General features: G+C 37.8%; 1 protein-coding gene across 10 annotated transcripts in view; it reads left to right on the forward strand.

Moving 5' to 3' along the window:
- The window catches only part of NEO1 (neogenin 1), a 209900-nt gene that overhangs the window by 62175 nt on the left and 129220 nt on the right, over positions 1 to 18505 (forward strand). For all 10 annotated transcript variants that reach the window (XM_075099801.1, XM_075099804.1, XM_075099799.1 and 7 more), the window contains exon 2: positions 2974 to 3291. In XM_075099801.1, coding sequence (XP_074955902.1) covers positions 2974 to 3291 — 318 coding nt within the window. The remainder of the gene's footprint in view (positions 1 to 2973; positions 3292 to 18505) is intronic.

The raw sequence follows: 18505 nt of genomic DNA on the forward strand, positions 1-18505 counted from the left end.
TATGGGTCCCTTCCAACTCAGGACATTCTATGGTTCTATGATTTTTTTCCGAAATTTGGTATAGTAGAGCTGAAAGTGCTCCGCATACAGAGAATCAGGTACATCTGCCATAGGTGGGATTACAGTAACTGAAGTAACAAGAAACATAAGCAGCGCCTAGAACAAATTAAAGCGTTCCTGGGTATGTTTTGTTACGTGTGGGTATCTTGTCTCCGCGTGCCCGCCCCCGCCTCAGCAAACACAAAATCTCAAGGACTATAGGGACAGCCTCTTTGGCAAGACCTGTTGTGACAGGACAAGGGGTAATGGTTTTAAACTAAAGGAGGGTAGATTTAGACTGGATATAAGGAAAAAAAAAATTTACAGTGATGGTGGAGAAGTGCTGGAATAGGTTGTCCAGAGAGGCTGTAGAGGCCCCATCCCTGGAAACATTCAAGGTGAGGTTGGACAGGGCTCTGAGCAACCTGATCTAGTTGAAGATGTCCCTGCTCACTGCAGGGGGTTGGACTAGATGGCCTCTAGATGTCACTTCCAACCCAAACCATCTTATGATTTGGATATCAACATAACAGATCTCCAGCCATGTCTGGGACTGTTACTGTCACTAGGGGAACTTTTTTCATATTTAATCTTTAAATTATTGAAGGTAGAATAATACTTGAATATTATAATCTACGAAAGCATAATTTATCTGTTGCTTCTTTCACACCACTCCTTCTGCCTTATCTTCAAGCTTCTGTGAATTCTAAGTAGCAAAGACAATAGGCTTTATGCAGGAAAGCTGGAGTTCCTCTCCAGGGGGAGCTGAAGTGTCTCTTTGGAGATGACAGACATTCTGTGCAATTCAGTGATAGAGGGAATCATATAAATTTGATAACTAAGGCTATTTTAGAAGGTAAATTCCATTAAAAAAAAAACAACAAACAACCAACAAACAATCCACAAACCCCAACAAGTGGTTGCAGAAGATAAAGTGCTTACAGGACAGACTTTCTTTACAAGTAAATGTCTCCTTCATATTTTACTTTTTCTGAAAACACAGGCTTCGTAAGTATTCTGGGACTTAATGAAACAAATTTAGTTATTAAATGCATATTCCTCCTCAAGGTGGTCTTAACAGACTTCAGCATTTCATTATCAACGTTACTGTGAAAGATGCAATAGCTTTGAGATGAATGTTGTTATGACCCTTTCTGAAGGGTTTAGTGTGCATGAGAGAAGCTTCACTTTGTATTTGTGAATGCATTTTAACCCTTTTCTAACAATGCCTTTCACAAGTGTTATGGATTGCCTTCACGTTATCAGGAGAAGTGCTTAAAAGGAAAAACTCATTCTCACTGTATCATGTATTGTGTACTGCCAGGTCCAGTCAACTGGTTCATGGGTAGGTTTGCCACACCATTGTCAGATAAAATAAGGTAGTCTGTACCTGTGCAGTACAATGGAGAGTAGGTCTTCCTTCACTGCTTTATTATATTTCTGAACATTCATCTTAAGGACTCTAATTGGGAGACAATGCCCACTTTCCCAAGGTCAAGACTTCCCCCCAATGACTATATACAGGCTTTAAAGACCAGCTTTTTTCCCTGTGTTAGCTCACGCTGACAGAAACCGCTTGAACTGTTTTTAAAAAGGAAAAAAAGTGTTACTGGTGGAATCTCCTTTCTGGTCTCTAAGCCTGTGACGTCAAAATGTTATTGTTAAAATTTTTAGACAAGGGTAGTCTGAGTCTGCCACTTCATGCTAAGAATACATTACTAGGCATAGTGCTTGTTAAATATGCTTTATTCATGAGGATTGTCATTTAGCTGTTCTGTCTATGGAAAGTAGTTCTTTTCTAGGCCTTGCAAAAAGACATTTTAAGTTTGGCTCTGTGTGTTTTCAGCTGGCATTTTTAAGCGTTTCCTTTTAGAGCTTGTTTGCTTTATACAAAGATAGGAGAAATTGTTGCAGCTCAGGGCTGAAGTGACTTGCTTTGAAAGCGCTGTTAACCTTTTAGTCTGTGCACTCTCATTTTTGGTTTGTTGGTAGGCAGCTAGTAGTATTTCAACTTACATTGCTGTGATGTTTTTGTACACATATCCCACTCCTAGTCCCCAAGAGGAGGAAAGGTGGAGTTTGTCAGAGTATAGTTGGGGAACCTTGATGTTATTTCTAAGGTTGGCTTTAAAAACAAAGACCCTGTTTTCTCTCAGTCCAACATTATGATGACTCTTCTCTCCTGAAAGATTTTTTTTTCTTCTTTGTGTTCCATGGGTGGTTAAGACAAGTCAAAGTGATACCGACACCCAATCTTTCTGCTTGACCAAATACACCAGAAATACAGCAAATAAAAGTCATGTCTTAATGGAAATTAGGTGTTAATTATAGAATTCTCTTGGGGATACTTAAAATGGAAAAATAATCATGTCTATTGTGAACTAGAATAGAAGTAAAAAAGTGTTTTATGGCACTTGCATGATGAGTTGAGCTCGGAGTTGGCGAATCTTTTTCTTTTGAGGGCTGAATTACTCTTTATAGTTCTTAATCTTTGTAATACAAAACAAATTACCGCACTGCTGTGGTATGGTCGCCATACCATGGAAGGCCAAATAGAGAGCCTTAACAGAGTATGTATCTTTTGTTACTGAAGTGGTGCTTGCGCACATATATTAGTTTGCATATGTTTTGATGAGGCAGGCTTCTGTCTGCAATGGATTGCTCGGGACTGTTAACCACATTGGTTCCCATATGAGCAGACTAATATGTTACAGGGAGGAAAACTTATTTGAAGTGTCCATTGGTGTAAATAGTCAAAGCAGAAAATAACTGTCATGTAGACAAACTATTTCTAATTTGTTCTGGGAGACAATATTGCAAATAGTGAGAGCTCTTGTGCACATTACAATATTTTGAGATGAGGACGCATTTCATGTTTTACAAAAATGTAGAAGGCTAACCCAAAACCTGTGTGGTATGATTTGTGTTTTACAGGATCCCTTGTGAGAACCTTCACTCCTTTTTACTTTCTGGTGGAGCCAATGGACATTCTTTCAGTTCGTGGAGCTTCTGTTATAATGAACTGTTCTGCTTATTGTGAAACTTCTCCAAAAATTGAATGGAAAAAAGATGGGACTTTTTTAAATTTGGTGTCAGATGACCGTCGCCAGTTGCTACCAGATGGATCTTTATTAATAAACAGTGTGGTGCATTCCAAGCATAATAAACCTGATGAAGGATATTATCAGTGTGTGGCAACTGTGGAAAGCCTGGGGACCATTGTCAGCAGAACGGCAAAGCTCACGGTAGCAGGTAAGTCTCTCTTTTTGTTGTTAAGTATAACAAACAGCATGATAATGTAGGTGTGTACTTTGCCCTTGCAAAAAGAACAAGGCGCTTTCCAAGAAAGGAGAAGATAGTTTCAACGCTTATCAGTGAAACTGGGACTGTATCTCTCTCTTCACTAGCTGAAAGTTGTCATATATTCTATTCCTTTAAGCGGCTTAATGTGTATTTTCCAGGAAATGCTGAAAATGAAGAAACTTGAACTGAATGGATTAAAGAAGTGTCAGGTACATGTAGTCACAATGAAGATTTACCACAGCATAGAAGGGGAAAAAAGAGTAGGATTCTACTTCACATATAAAAACCCTTAAAAATACATTTCTCTGGCTGTTCATATGTTGAGAATTATCTGCTCCTGAAAGCAAGCTATGTGTACAATCCTTAAAGAACTGGAAGAGTGGTGGAGAAAGCAAGAGTGCTGGGGTTTTGTATTTCTCTGGTTCTTGAGTATCGGGTGTGAACAAGGAAGTTTGAAAAGTAACAAACAATGAAAGGCTTAAAACTTTTTTGACAGACATTAAGAAGCCCAAGTCATAACCTCGCCTTTGACGTTTTGAGTAACCTTTAGACATGAGGTCATGTAATAGCTTTTATTTAGGGGGTAGAAAGCAGTAACTGGTGAAGTTTGCAGGTAAAATTGAAGGTGACTGGGGAAAGTGATCTGTTTTCAGAATGTCATTTGTTTATATCTCGAGGGCTGGGAGTGTCAGACTGTTAACTGTATATCTGGAAGAGATTTAGGATTCCCTTTGTAAGAGTGAGGCTTCAAAAACCAACAAAAAGAAGTAAACTGAGGCAATATAACTAGGAAAGAGCCTGTGGAGCAGTTTTATTTTGTTACTGTAATGATGTTTGCCAGCCTTTTTCAAACAGGTTTTTTTTCTTTGCTTAATAAATGTCTTGAGGTAATGAATTTTTTCTGACTAGTGTTACAGCATCTCCCAGAGCTGCTGCTTACTCTCATTTATATTCTGATGTTGTTTGATTAAGTTAGCTTGTAGCATTGTTGTGAAACATCAGAAATGTCAGAAATAAATAAATAAATCGATGTTTTATACCTTAAAGGAGTGACTTGCAGAGTCTCTGAATGAGAAATGCATTTATAAGTTTGGCAATGAGGACAATAAAAGCAGTTCTCACACACTTATCTTGGGCAATTACTACCTTCTTACACTACTGCTGTCATGATTAATTCTGCTGCTTTCCACATGAGATCATTCAACATCTTGCTTCTGTTATCATTCTGGTCTATATGATCACTAGGTGAGGTTAATGGGGTTAAAAATGAAGGCAATCCAAAATGTCTTCAGAATTTCCAGTTCAATTTTCATGCATCAATGTAGAAGAGGCTGTTTTAATTGATAGTTTCTAAAAGGATGGAATCTTAAAGAGCCTTTTAGAATTTAAAAACAAACAAACCAAAAACCCCAACAAACAAAAACCAAAACAAAAAAAAAACAAAACCCAATGCAATTCTGGTGAGCTTTGCTTTCAAAAAGTCAGTGCTAGAAAATGGAACAAATATCATCTAACCCAAGGCAGTACCAATGTTTACCACACAAGTGGTTGCCCATTTGTTTCATGTTGGCCTAACAGCTGTATTGGAAAATTATTGATCAATTCCATGTAACAAAAACTGTAATTTTTTGTTCAGAGTTAGAGGAAATGCTCTTGATGGCATGTTCTGCATTGCGTTATGCCATCCTATTAAGTTGGAAACCTGCACAAGAGCATCCTCTGGCTGCAGAGTGCATAACTTCTGCTGCTGCTCCAAAAGATTTGTCAAATATAGGTGTGCGACAATCTATTTATTAACTCAGTTAAGTGCCAAGAGCTGTGCAAGACTACACAGAGTTTAATCCTTTAGCTGGGGGGAAGGGTAGCTTTGGTTCCTGAAGGCGTTGGAATAAAAGATGGAATATTTAAATTCTGGTTTAACTATATTGCATTTCTCAACCTCATTTGAATCCCTCAGTTTTATCAGTGGTTTTTAATATCACACACACACACACACCCCCCCCCCAATTGGAAGCTTTCAGGCTGTGGAAAGTGTGGGGATAGTTAGCAGAATAAGGTCTCTCCTCAGCCTCAAGATAACAGTGGGAGGCAGCTAATTTCCTTCTTAATTGAACAGCGGTATGTCGAATTCATATGGGGTGTGTGAATGTTGTACTGTGATTGTACCTGATTTCTTTAAAAGAGAATATTATGAAGGGTAGCTTGCATGTTTTAACTGCTACTTACTCATTAAATTACTTCATTACCTGTAAATGACAAATTCTGGTGAATAATGTAGGCCAGGGCAAAGAAGATTCAGTAAAAACAGGCTGCATTACATCATACGTATGAATGAATACAAGCTTCAAATTTTTAGTCTCAACTGCACTGTTTGCCTTAACAGCTGATAGATAGCACTGAGCAATCCACCTATAGTGAGTCTTGCATAAAGGTCTAAAGGCTGATCAATCCTGATAAATTTCTCAAATATTTAAAGGCCTTTTCATATGTTACATTGACAGATCTAAAAGTTTTTTGAATGTCGGAAACTGAAGCTCCTCTGTTGCCATAGGATGACAGATACTGATAACGCAAGGTGGTGCAAGGTGACAGAGGGGCTTAGTCAACCATTGTATGAAAAAATCAAACCGAAACACTCAAATACCTGAGCGTCGACTGTTCAGACATTGACTGAATGCATTAGGTTAGAGACCTACTTTCTTGGTTTCTTGCTTCAGTTTGTTTCTGACACAGCACTATAAACGTGTTGTGGCAGGGGAAAATTGATGATGATGTGGAATTGCAAGTTTGTAGTGTGTTTGACAATGAGCTTTTAAAGAACCTTTTCCATATGTGATAATAGATGAGAAGCCTTTACTCTTCAGGTTTTTTGAGGTGTGAGATTCAAAGTTTCTGTAGAAACTGAGACTCAATAGAAATTGATCTTTTCATTCTTTAATCTAGTTTCTCATGTGATATAAAAAACAAGTCAGATGTTATGATATAGGGTATTACATTATGAAGAATACTTTACATCAGCACGATTAGCCTGTAACTTGACATTGTATTCTACTATGCCTTGAGAATAAGTTATTTACTGCTCTACCAGACTTCTAGTAGAACAAATTTGATTTTTAGAAACTGCAAACAGCAAGAAGTTTGTTAGTTTTCTTTAATGAGTAGTTTCAGGATACAGGTATCTCTCTCTTGTTCAGTGTGTGCTTCCATGTTTCGGTTCCTTCTAGCAAATGAAGGTCTAGGTTGGGGTTTACGGTGTTACTTTCCTTCTTTGCTTCCTCTTGCTGTGCAAACTTAACCATGTTATCATGCTCTACACTGGATTTGTGAAATTATTAATATATTTTTAAAAGTGGTTTTGCTTTCTTCAAAACCACGCAAACATCAGGGCAGTGGAGGGAGACAGTGTGGTAGTAACATAATCCATGTGATTTATAGCTTTTACCATTATTATGATGGATTTGCACTAGGGAGAGTCAAAAGAACTGCCTAATTTATGTAATACCACAACACTTTTTAATCAGTGCCTTACTACAGTATGGTTTTTTTTTTAATTGGCTTTTGAAATACAAATCTGTCTTTGGTAATTAAGTGCCAGTTAGATCTTAAGAAGGGTGAAAGGTTGGAATAGCTCTTACAAAGCATGGATTAAAAAAAGGCTTTACAACATTTTAGGGAACTGTCTGCAATTAATCTTGGAAAAATAAATATGTATTGTAGTAAAAAGTATAATGATACTAGCTTAAAAATATTCCTGAGATACGTTTTTTCCCCGTCGCTATTTACTACTACTTAGCTAAAGCTCTCATAAAGCTATTATTGAGAGGACAGGTATATGAACATCCAAAAGGCCTGAAACATGACAGTGGCACTGCATTTCTTCATATGAATTTATCCAGTTCTATATGTCCATTTAAAGACTATTCACTAAATTATTTATTTCCATTCTTGTTGGCTTTTTCCCCATGGTGAATCCATCTGTTTTTCTTCCTCTTCTACTTATCTTTGCATTTGATAATACTTGGCTTTGAGCTTTGTATAGAACTTGTTCGGTTGTGATGAGATAGCTGTATCGCTGCCTAGGTACTAACTTTAGGTATGTCTGAGTTTCATTAATTCAAAAAACACTTGGTGATAACTTATGACCTTTGTTTCTCCCATCTCGATTAAATAAACTCCTTTATATTATTACTTCTCATTTAAATATTATTAGAATTTTTATTTTCAAACCTTCATTTTGTAATTACTTTTAGAAAAAGTACAGGCAAATCACTTCTGTTAAGAAATATTCCTCCCATGTAGTATCGAAAGGGTTCAATAATCAGAAAAGGCAGGTTTGTATTTAATGAAAACATGGTATTTCTTTCAGAACCATCTGAAAACATTGCAGGTGCAGCACTGTCCAGAATGAACGTTGCTTCTTCCTGAGGAGTAATTCTGAAAACTATCATGGTGAAGCTTCAAGTATTGTTTTGTGTTGAAAACTATACTGAAATCTTGATAGACTTCCTGTTTTTCCATGTACAACTAGTATTTGCTTGTGTGGACTGAAGCACATTGTGTACGTACTTGGAAGAAAGATCTGGAGTTTAATTCCAAGTATGCTCTAGCACTTTGTGCCCCTCGGCATGGTGTTCTCTGTAGTGTTCTGCTTTTCTGACCTGAATACATCCTCCTCCTCCTCCTGCTAGTTCATTCAGCTGATTGTGTAGTTTAGACTCAGCCGGACTGCTGAAGCCTCTGGCTTTGGATCTTACTGCTGTGGCATGGCAGAGGGATTTTTGTAGTTGCATTAACAAAACTAGTCTTCACTGTTTTTCTTTTCAGAACTTCATTTAAAACCTATGTAGTACTACTTTTCCTCTGTGAAATCAGGTAGGCTAAATGTCAGAACGTGCTGACTGTGCAGTTACCTGTCCCTTTGTATATGGTGTGGTCGTATCCATATGATATACAGTTCCCAATCACTTTTGTTCCTGCTGACCTGTCTCCATCCATGTACAGAATTGAACCTGGGGGCCAGGAAATGGGATAGAGTTGTGTGGTGAAAGAAATGCTCCTTGATAATAGCTCCCTCAGGTCTCGTACAGCTTGGAAGATACAGAAGTCCTTTGTCTGCAGAAAGTCCTTTGACTGTGGAAAGTGAAGATGGTTCCTTAGTAAGCAGAGGTCTTATGACCAGAGGAGGAAAGATGTGAACTGTATTATCTAACCCCCTGCGTGACACTGCACAGAACCTCTCAGGATGTCAAGCCCTTGAGTTGCGCTTGACTAATGTGATTGACTTGATGTGAATACATCATATATAGAAAACGAACGTCACTTGTGAAGTTGTTCCCTGATTTAGCTGGCTAGATCGCCTTTTTAAGGTTTATTTGCATCTTGACAATATCTAGCTTTGGGCTTCCAAATTGATGACTAGAAGAGCTGTCTGTATAACTGCTACTGAAATTATAGGAGGCTTGGATGAGCAATTACTGTGGTACTTAATATAATGTGGCTTGGAGGAATTCAGTGACGAGCCAGGAGAGTGCTTCCATTGCAGGCTCATTATATGGTTGAAAGAGGGTCTCCATGCTTTGCCTGTTTCTTGATGGCCTAATAAAGAATTTATCTTCAATAAATTTAGAGTATTACTTTTTATAATGTACCAAGATTCTGTAAAAGATCACACTGAGAGAAGACCATGTAGAAATAAGTAATTTTGTATCCATTAGAGTTTTTGGATGATATGCAGTAGGCAAAGTTGAGGCAAAGAAATTATTATTTAGGATAGGATTATTCCCTGAGCGCAGTTTGTGGGAGGGAGGAGGACTTGGATGGATGTGTTGTTGCAGTTAAAGCTAGATGTCTGCAAGGCACATGGTCAAGGAGGTATGTTGTGACAAATTAATTTCTGGTATGTTCTAGTATTTAGCTGTTTAATATCAAAGTAATTTATGTATTAAATAATGGTGCATAGATAAGAATTTTGCTTAAACATTAATTTGGGTTGAAATTTTATCTCTGCCTACTGCCATGACTACTAAGAACTGCAAAAAAAGTATCCGGCCTGCATGGTTCTGGAATCGCATGTTTTTGCAACGTTTGCCTAACTTTGAAGATTACAACTGAACAGTGTTGTATTTCTTATTGGGGTGTGTGTCTGCCATCCCTAAGGAGAAGAGAGAAGCTTAGTTTAGTGGCTGAGCAGAACAAACTATGTGCATATACCAGCTCCTTGGAGATGCAGTTAGGTTAGAAATAACAGCACTTTTTTTTTTTTTACTCAGTGCTGCATATTTTCTTTCAGAACGGGGGGGGGGGGGGAATCTTGATTTGGTCATCATGAAAAGAACTTTCCGTACCTTGGAATTAGAAAAAACCTAAGAGCATAGGTACTTCAGTGGAGCGTACTTAAGAGCAATTAACCAATAAAAGTGAAACGGGTGATAAATTTTTCTTGCAAAAATACATTTTCTATATATAAAAAATATACTTTTTTCATAAATTGGCTTAGATCAAAATGCTTTTCATGTCAATGACAAGTAAAGGGGAAAGGTGGTTTTAATGAAACCATAGTTTGTACCATTTCTGTGAGCTGTTATTAAAAATGTGAGATTTTAGACGTTTAAGACAATAAATGTTCTACCTTATATGTCATTCTAAATTCTTACAATTCACATTTGTCCAGTTAGAGTAGGGGAAAAAAAATCTATGTGAGACCTTGGGCTGATGTATATTAGTACTTGGACTGAAAACAAAGATCCAGATTCAGAATAACTATTATAAATGCTTTCAGTGTAACGTTAGGAAGAATGAATTCATAGGCGCTTTTCCCCAATCATTTACTTTTTTTGAACAGTAACTGCATAAATTTGGGAGATGGGAGCTTAAGTGATTGAAGTAATTGATGATATTGAGCGTTTCACTTTTTGGGTGTGCAACCTGAAAAGTTTGCCTTTTAGAGACTCATTTCCTTCCTCCTTTCCAACAAAACCCAAACAAATGCCAGAAGGTAATGATGTTGATGTTTTACTCTGATCTGGAATGTCTCGCATGTTATTAGAGGGTTAGGGTACAATTTTTCTTCTAGAATTTGGTTTAATTTAATTCCTTTTTGAGGGGTATGGCAGGAGAGGAGTTGGAATTGATTATAGCTGAAATAATGCTTTTTAAATGAATCAGTAGAAATCTAATCGCACTAAAACTGTGTCATTTCATACGTGAACTGAAAGTGTTGGAGATATCAGCAGGGTATCAGCATAGAAACTCCTCTAGAATTAGGAGGGGAAGAAGTGTTGCTTCTGATCCAGGTCCTGTTCCCTCTTCTGCAGCAATTGGTCTTTCTCCCTTATTTTTGTGGTGTGCATGCCAGGAATTGCTTCCTGTAATTCCTCAAGCCTTGATTTCAAGTCCTTGTCTATCCAGTTAATTTATCCTGCTTTTTGGAGTGCTGTGTCCTCTCCAGCAACTCATATGAAAGTAGAATACCAAGTTCTGATTTAATATCAGGCAGCTTCTTGCCACGTCCAAAGCAGATAGCTGTACAGTTTGTCTGCAGCCAAACTGATTATTCTAATCCTGGGTGAAAGCCCACAGCAGGAGAATTTTAGACCTGCTTATTTTTAAACTCTTCATTGATATCTAATGATCAAGTTATAGCCTAGGTGAAGAGATTCTAATTTGCTAGTTAAATGATATTAAACCCACTGTTTCTATTTTAAAATCACAGGTTTTCTTAAGCTTCTGTGTTTAAAGTCATTTTGCCTAATATCAAATAAAATCAAACAGCCTACTCTGATTAATACTATCTCTGTCCCTAATTGCACAGGTTGGTGAGCTAGTTAAAGCTTATTTGTGCTTACTGGAGGGTGACGAATCCTCTTCTGTAGCTATAGGAGAGGGGGCACAAGTAGATCCGTAACACTTGTGCCTGAATTTCCTGCTTCAGTAGGAAAAAACCCCAAACTAGTATGTATTTTCTAGAATGGAGTTAACGTTTAGTGCAATGAGAGATCCTTTACTGAGCCCAGTCAGAAAAGGGTGGGGGGATGATTATGGATCCTTTTCTGTGAAGGGTAGGTGCAGGAAAAAAATCGAAATGAATGAAACCTCAGAGGTGCATTACCAGCTATCCCATTTACAGGTAGCAGAAATTTCCCTTGCTGGGATATCTTTTTTTTTAAGATGGCTGTGGTAGCTAATCTTCTTGGTTCTTAAATACACAGCACAGAAGTATTTAAATCCTGTGGTCCTTCATTAAGATTTTTCTTAATTAGGCATTAAGTGCCACATTCCCTGTCATTATAAACCAAAAGGTAAGGTTTTACCAGTTTGCAACTTAAATTGGTAAGTTTTGTAATTAGCAAAGACAGTATCCTTTGTGTGTTTGGTTAATGGGCAAAGTTGTATTTATGTTGATGTACTTCAAAATATAATATATACTTACTGTAAATAATAATTAAAGCTCTTTGCAGTATACATTCAGATCTTGACCTTTGGTTTTGAAAACAAGGAAGGCAATATAGTTAACTTCTAGAGAAGCATGAATTCTGTGAAAGGGAGCTTCAATGCCAAATTTCTACAATCACTTGGGTTTATAGTAGATGATCTGTTGATGGGTGATTGTAGATGGTGATACAAAAGTAGGAAGTGAGAGCATATTGACGATGCATCAACACCCTAAACAAGAAAGTTGGATGAACTTTTAGATTGGCTTTCTTGTTTGCTAATATTTTCACTCAAATATGTATTTTTCCTTATTTATGTTCTGCATGTCAGCCCCAGCAAATCCCTTTTGTAATTTTGTTTGACAAGTTTTTGCATAGATTGCTCACTAAATCCCAAACTGTCAGGCAAGTGATAGTTACATATGCAGCCTGTATTCTTGACTTGCTGCATTTTCTATTGTGGGATTCAACAAGGGATTTCAGCTTTAGTTAATGTAGAAGTGAAGGGTCTCCACGCTGGTAATGGATCAACTGAATATTGCATTTTGAAACGAGAGGTACTTGTACTATCACACCTACCCAAATGAAAGATGGCACAAAAGCAGTAAGGGTAAGAAATATCATGGCAGAAGTGTGTGTATGACAAATTCTTCATTTTTTCATAATAGAAATTCAAGAGGAAGTTTAATGACACTGAAAAGGAGACACAATAGAGATAAATTATTTTTAATAATGAAAAATTAAGTTACAAAACTTGCTGTGGTTGATTTCAGTGAGGTTAGTTCTTGGTAACAGCCTTAAAAGCATAGGTTATGTCTGATCATTCACGTAAGTACACTAGAAGTAAAAGTGTTAAATTACTGAAAAACCCCTACAACTCCTACTAATTTGCATATATAAACCCCTAGTTTGGAGGGGAGGAATGTAGGGAAATGTCTCTAGATAATTTATAGGTTTCTGTAAAGGTGTTGCTCTTCCTTCTCTAATAGCTTCTGAAGTCACACTCCTGGATTAGATGCACTCAGTCTGCTCTCTTGTGACTGTTCTTAAATTGATCACATTAAAAATAAAGCAAAGAAAGGCTTCATTATGGAGAGACCTTTAAAAAAAAGTATCACTCATATGAAGAGCTTAATTGCTATCAACTGGCCACGATTCAAGGGTCAGTGGTGTGATAATCCACACCTTAGCTGTTTTTAATCCAGATCCCTTTGAGTGAACTACAGTTTTGTCAAATAGTTTGCTAGTTATACTTCTTCTAGTGTTTCTCCTCCTTTTCTGCCATGCATCCTTGTTGTCTCTAGACATCATTTTTTTCCAGCTAGATGTTTGTATCTATATAAGTTTTTTCTCCTTTGTGTTTATATCTTCTGTTATGTTGGTCTTCAAGTAGTCTATTTGGAGGGGTTTCTTTGCTATTTATGGATTCTGAGTATTTCTCTGTGAAATGATTAGGTTACTTCCTATCTCTAAATGTCTGTCGTCAGGTACCAGCCATCTTTGTCACTGTCTATAGAGTTGCCTGCAAAAGTTTTTTCTGATCTTTCCTTCCAGTTTCTTGATAAATTTATCATGACTGTCCTCTCTGTGTGTTAATCTTCTTTGAATAGCTCATTCACATGAGCTTTTGTAATTGATAGCCTCGCCTGGATCTAAAATTATTTAACCTGTCAAGCCCTTTTCTTTCACCAGGATTCTTGGATCTTATTCTTCTTTTGTTAGGGCTATTGATTTTGTTTTAGAGTAATTGTGAGCAGGCAGTCTATTGATCAAGTCCTGAGGTTTCTTAAATGATAAGAAAATCTGCATACGTTAAGGTATTCTCTTAAGATCACACAGTGCTTTCTTCATTGCCCTCGCTATTAGAACAGTACCAAATAAATTATTCCATAGTTTGCATGCACCCTCTCAGTTCATTTTTCTGTAGTCTTAGAAATGTCTACTTACCACGTTTCCCTGTGTCTGTGTGTATAGCTGGAATTCATTGTGGCTACTACAGCTTTTCCTGCTGCCTTGAACTGCTGCTGTTGGTGCTCAAGCTTTTCTGTTCTTTGGCCCTTTAATTGCAAGTCCTGTCTCTGATTTTAATGGAGCTATTATTTCACCTACTCCATTAGCAGATATTTTTTTTCCAGTATCCCTGTACCATTTCTTGCAGCACTTTCTGAGCCTGACCTTCTGCTGTGCCATGGATGAACCCCCCCCGCCTCACCCCCCACTACACTTACTGTAGTTTATGGTTGTCATCAATGACCTCTGTATTTTTTATTTTCCTTGAATCACCTTTCTTGTTCCCACTTCATTCCTGGAATAATTTATCAGTCTCTTCTTGAGAGATCCAGATTCTAGTCACCTGACTAGAATTTGGATTTGTTTGTTTAGCCTTGGTCCATTCTCTAGATTTGTTGTCCGTGTTTTTTAACACTTTCAATACCTTATCAAAGATCAGTTCTTATTTTCTGATCTCTTACATTCCTCCAAAGGGTTTCTGAGCTACTCTCATCAAGGAAGCTGGATTCACTTCTTGCTAGCATTTCTTCCCTCTACATTATTAGCTTTTTAAAATATAGCTGCAACGTATTATGCTAGGGGGCTTTCCATAACTGCTTCACTCCTAGTTTGAGCAGCTATACATGTTCAGTTAATCTTCATCAGAAATTCTGCCAGGACACGTTCTGCAGTTGCAGAGCAATCTTGTTAAATTGGACAACCTCACAGTCTTTCGTTATTGTTGGTGACCTGCTGTTAAAATATGCTTCCATAGGTCAGAAAGGACAAATATGTTTGAGTAATCGATAAATTAGTTTTCAATATGAAATGCCTTATGCTGGTAGCCCACTTATTTTTGACTCGGAAGAAGAAAAAAGTTTATTTGATCTTCCAATTTCTTTAGTCTTCCTATCTTTTATTTTGAAGTTAGAAGCCACCAGACGTTCATCCCTTCTCAGAGCCGCTCTTACTTGTTCATAAACAAAGATGGTTGGTAGAGCAGTTTTCCTCTACTGCTTCTCCTGGAGCTGCAGCTAGCCAGGCTGTAAGCCTGGATCATCACTACAGGCATTGGGATGTGTCAAAGAATAGCAAGCATGTGCTCAGCTGTTTTGTGGGGTGGGTTTTTTGTTTGGTTGGTTTTTTTTTTCTTTTTTGGGTCAGGAACCCATACTGCAGTTGATACAATATGGGGATGTACATCATCTCTCCTCTTTTTTTCTTGGTCTGTTTTAATACTTCGTTATTCCTGGGACTTCTGTCAAAGGTAGCATTTGGCAAACTGGTGTTAGTTATTTCTAAATGTTTGACTTGTCTCTTACTCAATATTGTGCTGCCAGTCAGAAGTCTACTGCTTTCAGCAGGATTATCTTATCGACACTTGTCTCACTTTTTCATCAAGCTTTTGCGAGAGAAACTCACGTGGGATTATCATGTCCTGGTTTGGGTGTAAAGAGTTTTTGTAGGCTAAGCAAAATTTCTTAAGAAGTCAGGATCTCTCTGTTTCCATTGATGGCCTGAGTTCAACAGGAACTCTGAGCTTTCTGTGTCCTGGTTCAGGGTCAGAATTGATCTGTAATACTCTGTCAGATTTGATTTACATAAATTTGTGAGGTTTTTCTGACACTTACATGGTTGTGTTCTTATGCTGTTGTATCTCAGTTTGGGCTTCCAGGAATACTAGGTTTTGCAGAGTCTACCACTGGGTACATAAGGGACAACTTTCTGTTAAAAGTTCCTCACAGAATTTATTTTAATGCCAGATAAGACTTCAGAATATCCTGATGTGTTTTACTAGTCCAGACACCCTCTTAAATTTTTGTATATGTGGTTTCTTTGTTTTGTTTTCAATTTGTGGTTCTGTGGCAAAGCTCAGATCCAAGTCTGAGACGGGTGGTGGCAACCTCAGATTTGTGTAATCTGACCCTGGGCTCCAGGGCATGATCAGTTTTGCTCAAACTTCCCCTGTTTAGAAGTTTGTTTTGACAGATGTAATTCTGCTCCTCTTTGCACAATATTTGGTGCAATATTTTGCTTTCTCTCACCATATTTTTCTGTATAGCTTCTCCATACCATAGTGTCTTCAGATAATCAAACTTGGGAGGGGCCTTGGGAGATCTCTAGTTCAATTGCCTGTTCAAAACAGCTCTGAGGTCATACAGGGTTACTCTGTGTGTGTTAATTATATGTGTATAGGTAGATATGTCAATGTGTACCTTACTGATAGGTACAATGACATCCTTTCCTTTTCCTCTGTTAATTCTTATCAAGGGATACGACACCTTTTTAAATCAGTATATGCCATGTTAATTATGCTGCTGAGTCTGTGTTTAACAAAGTCAGGATTCTAGTTCCATACAGAAATTTCTCATTCTTGTTGCGTATTCCTCATGCTTCTCGCTTTAGATTAGCCAGCAAGGATGTTTGGTAGGTTTTCCTCTCTTCATGTTACAATCCTTCTAAGAATACTCTGTCTCCCCTGACTAGTTGTCTCCTGCCCAGATTTTAGGTCAGGTTGCATTCTCTCCTAATTTGTCTAAGCAAGGCGGGGAACAATTATTCATGTTCGTGTTTCTCCTTTGTGGGAATGACTAGAAGCATCTGGCCTTATCTTAATTCAGGTAATGTTGGAGTACTGTTCTCCATGAATGTTTTCTAATTATGAAGTCTAATCTATTTGCTAGTGAGATTCATGAAATATGTATTTTAAAATATGTTTCACACCTCTGCCACTCAGACAAATGATGCTGAATAATGTTCAAGCAAAGGAGAAGGAAAGGAGCTACAATAATTTAATGAAGTGACCACAGATGGCTGGATTTATGAATTCTTTAACAGGGTTTGGGTGAGAAGCTGATGTGTGAACAAAATATGCAGCATCTTTAAGATCTGCTGCTTCACTGAAGGATAACAGATGTAGCTATTTTAACAATAGAGTATCATGTTTCTATACTTCTTTACCTACTTGCATTGCTAAAATCTTCATGCTTCCCAAGAGGCTATTTTAATAAAGTAATAATAGAATGTGGATTTGTAATATGTTCAGATTCAGTTAGGCAAACAAGAATGGGGGAAAAATTGGTGTCTTAAAATTATCAGTATTTTGCATAATCATTCAGTCTCTTTGTGTTTGAACAGAATGGTTTAATGCAGAATGATTGGAAGGTGAAAGCTATAGGGTGGCAGTGTTAGTAGATGATACTGCTAAAGTTAGTGTAGACTTGGGTAAGTTATGAGAAACTTGTGTAAGAGTAATTTTGGGCAATAGGATTTTCATAGCTGGTATACAGGAGGTAATGCTCTGGGAAAAACTGTCAGCTGCTCCTGTGTTTTACATTTTCCCTGCTGCAATAGAAATAATCAGGGGAAAAAATGGGGAAGGCATTTGCTGAGTACATTGAGATGCCACAAAAAAAGCCTGAAACCAGCTTTGGGAAACAGTTACTTGCATAAACATGTAAAATATGTGTTTTGAGCTATCTAGTGCTTACCCAAAGTATTAAGTTTCATTGCAGCCTGTGGAATAGCAGTAGAGGAGAGTTGGGCACATGACAAAAATGCTCGCCAAGACTTGATCTGATGGGCTTGTGACCATGTAGTAAGGGTATGTGACCCTGCCATGGGCAGGGAAAAAGTGAATTCCTCTGCAGCCTCCTGTTGCCCTTGAGATGACGGAAGTTGTTCCCTTGAGATGACGGAAGTTGTTCCCTTGAGATGACGGAAGTTGTTCCCTTGAGATGACGGAAGTTGTTCCCTTGAGATGACGGAAGTTGTTCCCTTGAGATGACGGAAGTTGTTCCCTTGAGATGACGGAAGTTGTTCCCTTGAGATGACGGAAGTTGTTCCCTTGAGATGACGGAAGTTGTTCCCTTGAGATGACGGAAGTTGTTCCCTTGAGATGACGGAAGTTGTTCCCTTGAGATGACGGAAGTTCGTTATTTTTGCTTTGCAGTCTTGATTTGGCAAGATTGATGCAGAAGGTTTGCAGGATTCTAAAGCAGATTAAATATGTGTGGTAATAGTGTCCATGTTAAATAAAATTAAGCATTTACAGTGACTGCTGACAGTATTTAAAGCAGAAAGCAAGCATTTACTCTGAACTTAGAAGGTTGTCACATGAGTTATTTAGTAATTGTTGATTATGGAAGTTTTTTCTTTCAGCCTCCTTGAAAATGATTGGCACTGACTGTGGCTGCACAGAGACTGCTGAACTAGATTAGCAACTCATTAGTGCAATGAATTCCTCTTCTTCTGGAAAGTACAGGAGATGAAATACTGGCTCCATTGAAGGCAGCAGACTACAGCCAGAACTTTTACCATCTGTGTTTTCCAGGAGCATGGTATTATTGCTTTTCTAGGCACATCTTTGCTTTTTCAAAAATTGAGACAATGGGCCACAAATCTCAGTAATGCTTAGACTGGGAATGCCATCTGAATGGAAAAGATTTGCACTAAGTAGATTGTTCATTCAAATTCCTAGCATTGCTCTGGTCTTTTGATGAGGGGAGAGAGAAAAGTGGAGGAGAAAATAGGAACAGAGTTGCCTCCCCTCCCCCAATTTGCATTGTCCTAGCAGAAAATTTGAAGTTTGTGGTGCATCTAATTCCCATTGTATGCATGTGAGAATTGCACTGTTGCTTATGTGTTCTCCTGCCAATGTTTAGAGAACATTCCAAGTGGAAAATCATCCTTCCTAAATAGAGTTTATTAATCTGTGCTCCTGCTAGATCAGTAGCATTTTCCTT

This window comes from Phalacrocorax aristotelis, chromosome 7 (assembly GCF_949628215.1).
Source record: "Phalacrocorax aristotelis chromosome 7, bGulAri2.1, whole genome shotgun sequence".
Lineage (NCBI taxonomy): Eukaryota > Metazoa > Chordata > Aves > Suliformes > Phalacrocoracidae > Phalacrocorax > Phalacrocorax aristotelis.